Below are 2500 nucleotides of genomic sequence, written 5' to 3' on the forward strand. Positions count from 1 at the left end.
TGGCCTTCCCCGCACAGCTACCAGGTGAGTCGGCGCTGCGAGGCCACATCTCTGACTATGTTTTTGTAATATACTTTTAGATATCAGTGGTGAACTTTTTTTATACTTGTTAATTTGAAATTTTGTAGATTTTCCTATTCTCATTTAAGAGGTAAGGTCTTTTTTTTTCTTTCTTTCTTTCTCTGAGAAACATGGGATTTCCAACTCGCCCTTGTCCCGCTATTTTCGCAATACGTTTTACAAAGATAAATTCAATAATACTGATGCTGATTTCCCTGGCTAGGTGCGAAGTCCATCAAGGCGGACCGCGTGTCGGAGGCGCACTGTTCCCCCGACACGGCTACCTCGGGGGGCAGCAGGGGCTTCGGCCGCCTGAGTGACCTTCCCAAGGCAGTCAAGGTCTTGACTTTCAATCCGACCTTCGTCTTCCTCTCCCTGGCGGGCGCTACGGAGGGCATCCTGCTCGCCGGCTTCGCCACCTTCATGCCCAAGTTCCTGGAGAATCAGTTCAGCATGTCGGCGAGCTTCGCGGCGCTGCTCGTGGGTGAGTGTTTGGCTGTGGCGGCAGCTGCATCGATCAGATCATTCCGTTCATGATGAGACTAATGATATTGGCTATCAATTGATTGATTGACTGGTTGCTAGACGGAGGGAGAGAGACAGACTGACAGGCAAAAAGGCAGATAGATAGAGGTATAGAGAGATGCTCGGTTGATGTCAAAAAAAAAAATTGCGAGAGAGGAAAATGTGAACAAACAAGAAGAAACTTAGGAAGGATATAGGAAGATTATGTGATTTGGTTGATGAAAATAAGACGTTGATTACGAGAGTGACAGACAGGTAGATTAGTATATTTTTAGATGGATAGAGGGAGAAAGATAATTTGATTGAGCGAAAAGAAATGAGAGGGAGGGAGCGGGGCAGGCAGACAGACAAATAAATGGCTAGTTGGGCAGACAGAAGAAAAGATATTGCATGAAAGAGTAAAAAAACCTATTTGAGAGAGGTAGGGCAGAGGAGCAGACAGATAAAAAAGAAAAAATAAATCGACCGATAGACAGGAAATAGACAGACCAAGACAAAAAAATAACACCATCCCTGCCTCGCCTCCGCCAGGCTTCGTGGTGGTACCAGCGGGCGGCGGCGGCACCTTCCTCGGGGGATGGCTCATCAAGAAGCTACAGCTGCGGTGTTCGGGCATCCTCAAGTTCTGCATCGTGTTCTCCTTCTTCTGCGTCCTCGCCTGCCTCACCTTCGTCATGTCTTGTCCGAACACCGAGTTCGCCGGAGTCAGCGTCGAGTATGACAACAGGTGAGTGATTTGGAAAGGCGAGATCGGAGAGGGTGACGCGGCGGTGGTCTGTTTGGGTTTAAGTTACAGCGACATGTATGGAAAGCTAATGAAACTTGATTAAAAGGAAGTACACGATCGCTTGAAGTAAAAATAATAACAATAATAAAATGAAATGGCATAAGTAAGATATAAAAGATAAGGAAGTGGCATTATAATATCATATTTTTTTAGGACCATAACACCGAGCACGCCAAACCTGACGGCCTTCTGCAACAGCGAGTGCAATTGCAAGGACGTACCCTATGACCCAGTGTGTGGCAACAACAACGTCATGTATTTCTCCCCGTGCCATGCAGGCTGCTCGGGCATGGATAAGGGAGCAGATGGCCTGAAAGTGAGTGCATGACTCGCCTCGTACGGTTTACTGGGGATATTTTGAGAGGAAGGATTTGTGATTGAGTTCAAGGGCCGCCCTTGAATGAGTCACGGATTTCTTTTCTCAAGGCGTATTTGATGGATCGTACTTTTTCTGGGACTCTTGATATGCGAGTGTTCATGGAACCTGCCCATTTCTCCGAATTGTGACTTTTCCTGTATATTTATAGAGATAAAAAATGAACAAGTACAAATTTCCACAGTTATTTCTTCTCCCCACACACACCTTAATCCTCCTTGACCCAGCACTAACGAACGCCTTTGCTTCCGGCAGGTGTACACGGGATGTAAGTGCGTGGCCTCGCTGCCTTCCCTGACCCTCCCGCCCCCCACGACGCCCGTGGGCTTGAGCGTCGACGTGAGCCTGGCCGTCGACTCCGCCATCAGGGAGAAGTGCCCGTCCACTTGCTCCCTCATGCTCGTCTTCCTCGTCATCATCTTCGTCGTGATGCTACTCACCTTCGTCATCAGTCTGCCGGCTGTGTCCGCGACGCTCAGGTGAGGTCTCGCTGATTGTTATTGTTATCATTATTATGGTTATGGTTTTTGTTATCATCGTTATTATTGTTATTATTATTATTACTGTTATTATTGTTATTAATATTACTATTATTATTGTTATTATTATTACTATTATTATTACTATTATTGTTAATATTATTGTTACTATTATTATTACTATTATTGTTACCGTTATCATCATTATTATTAGTATTGAGTATTCATCATTATTATTATTGTTGTTGTTGTTGTTGTTGTTGTTGTTATTTA

At 45.0% G+C, this 2500-nt stretch overlaps 1 protein-coding gene across 2 annotated transcripts in view; it reads left to right on the top strand.

Annotated features, from left to right (window-relative positions):
* The window catches only part of LOC125029534 (solute carrier organic anion transporter family member 4A1-like), a 57327-nt gene that overhangs the window by 52567 nt on the left and 2260 nt on the right, over positions 1–2500 (top strand). For both annotated transcript variants that reach the window (XM_047619477.1, XM_047619476.1), the window contains exons 7-11: positions 1–24; positions 284–544; positions 1117–1312; positions 1526–1688; positions 2004–2227. The exon at positions 1–24 is cut by the window's left edge and continues 98 nt beyond it. In XM_047619477.1, coding sequence (XP_047475433.1) covers positions 1–24; positions 284–544; positions 1117–1312; positions 1526–1688; positions 2004–2227 — 868 coding nt within the window. The remainder of the gene's footprint in view (positions 25–283; positions 545–1116; positions 1313–1525; positions 1689–2003; positions 2228–2500) is intronic.

Source organism: Penaeus chinensis, chromosome 10, assembly GCF_019202785.1.
Source record: "Penaeus chinensis breed Huanghai No. 1 chromosome 10, ASM1920278v2, whole genome shotgun sequence".
In the NCBI taxonomy this organism is placed as follows: Eukaryota; Metazoa; Arthropoda; class Malacostraca; order Decapoda; family Penaeidae; genus Penaeus; species Penaeus chinensis.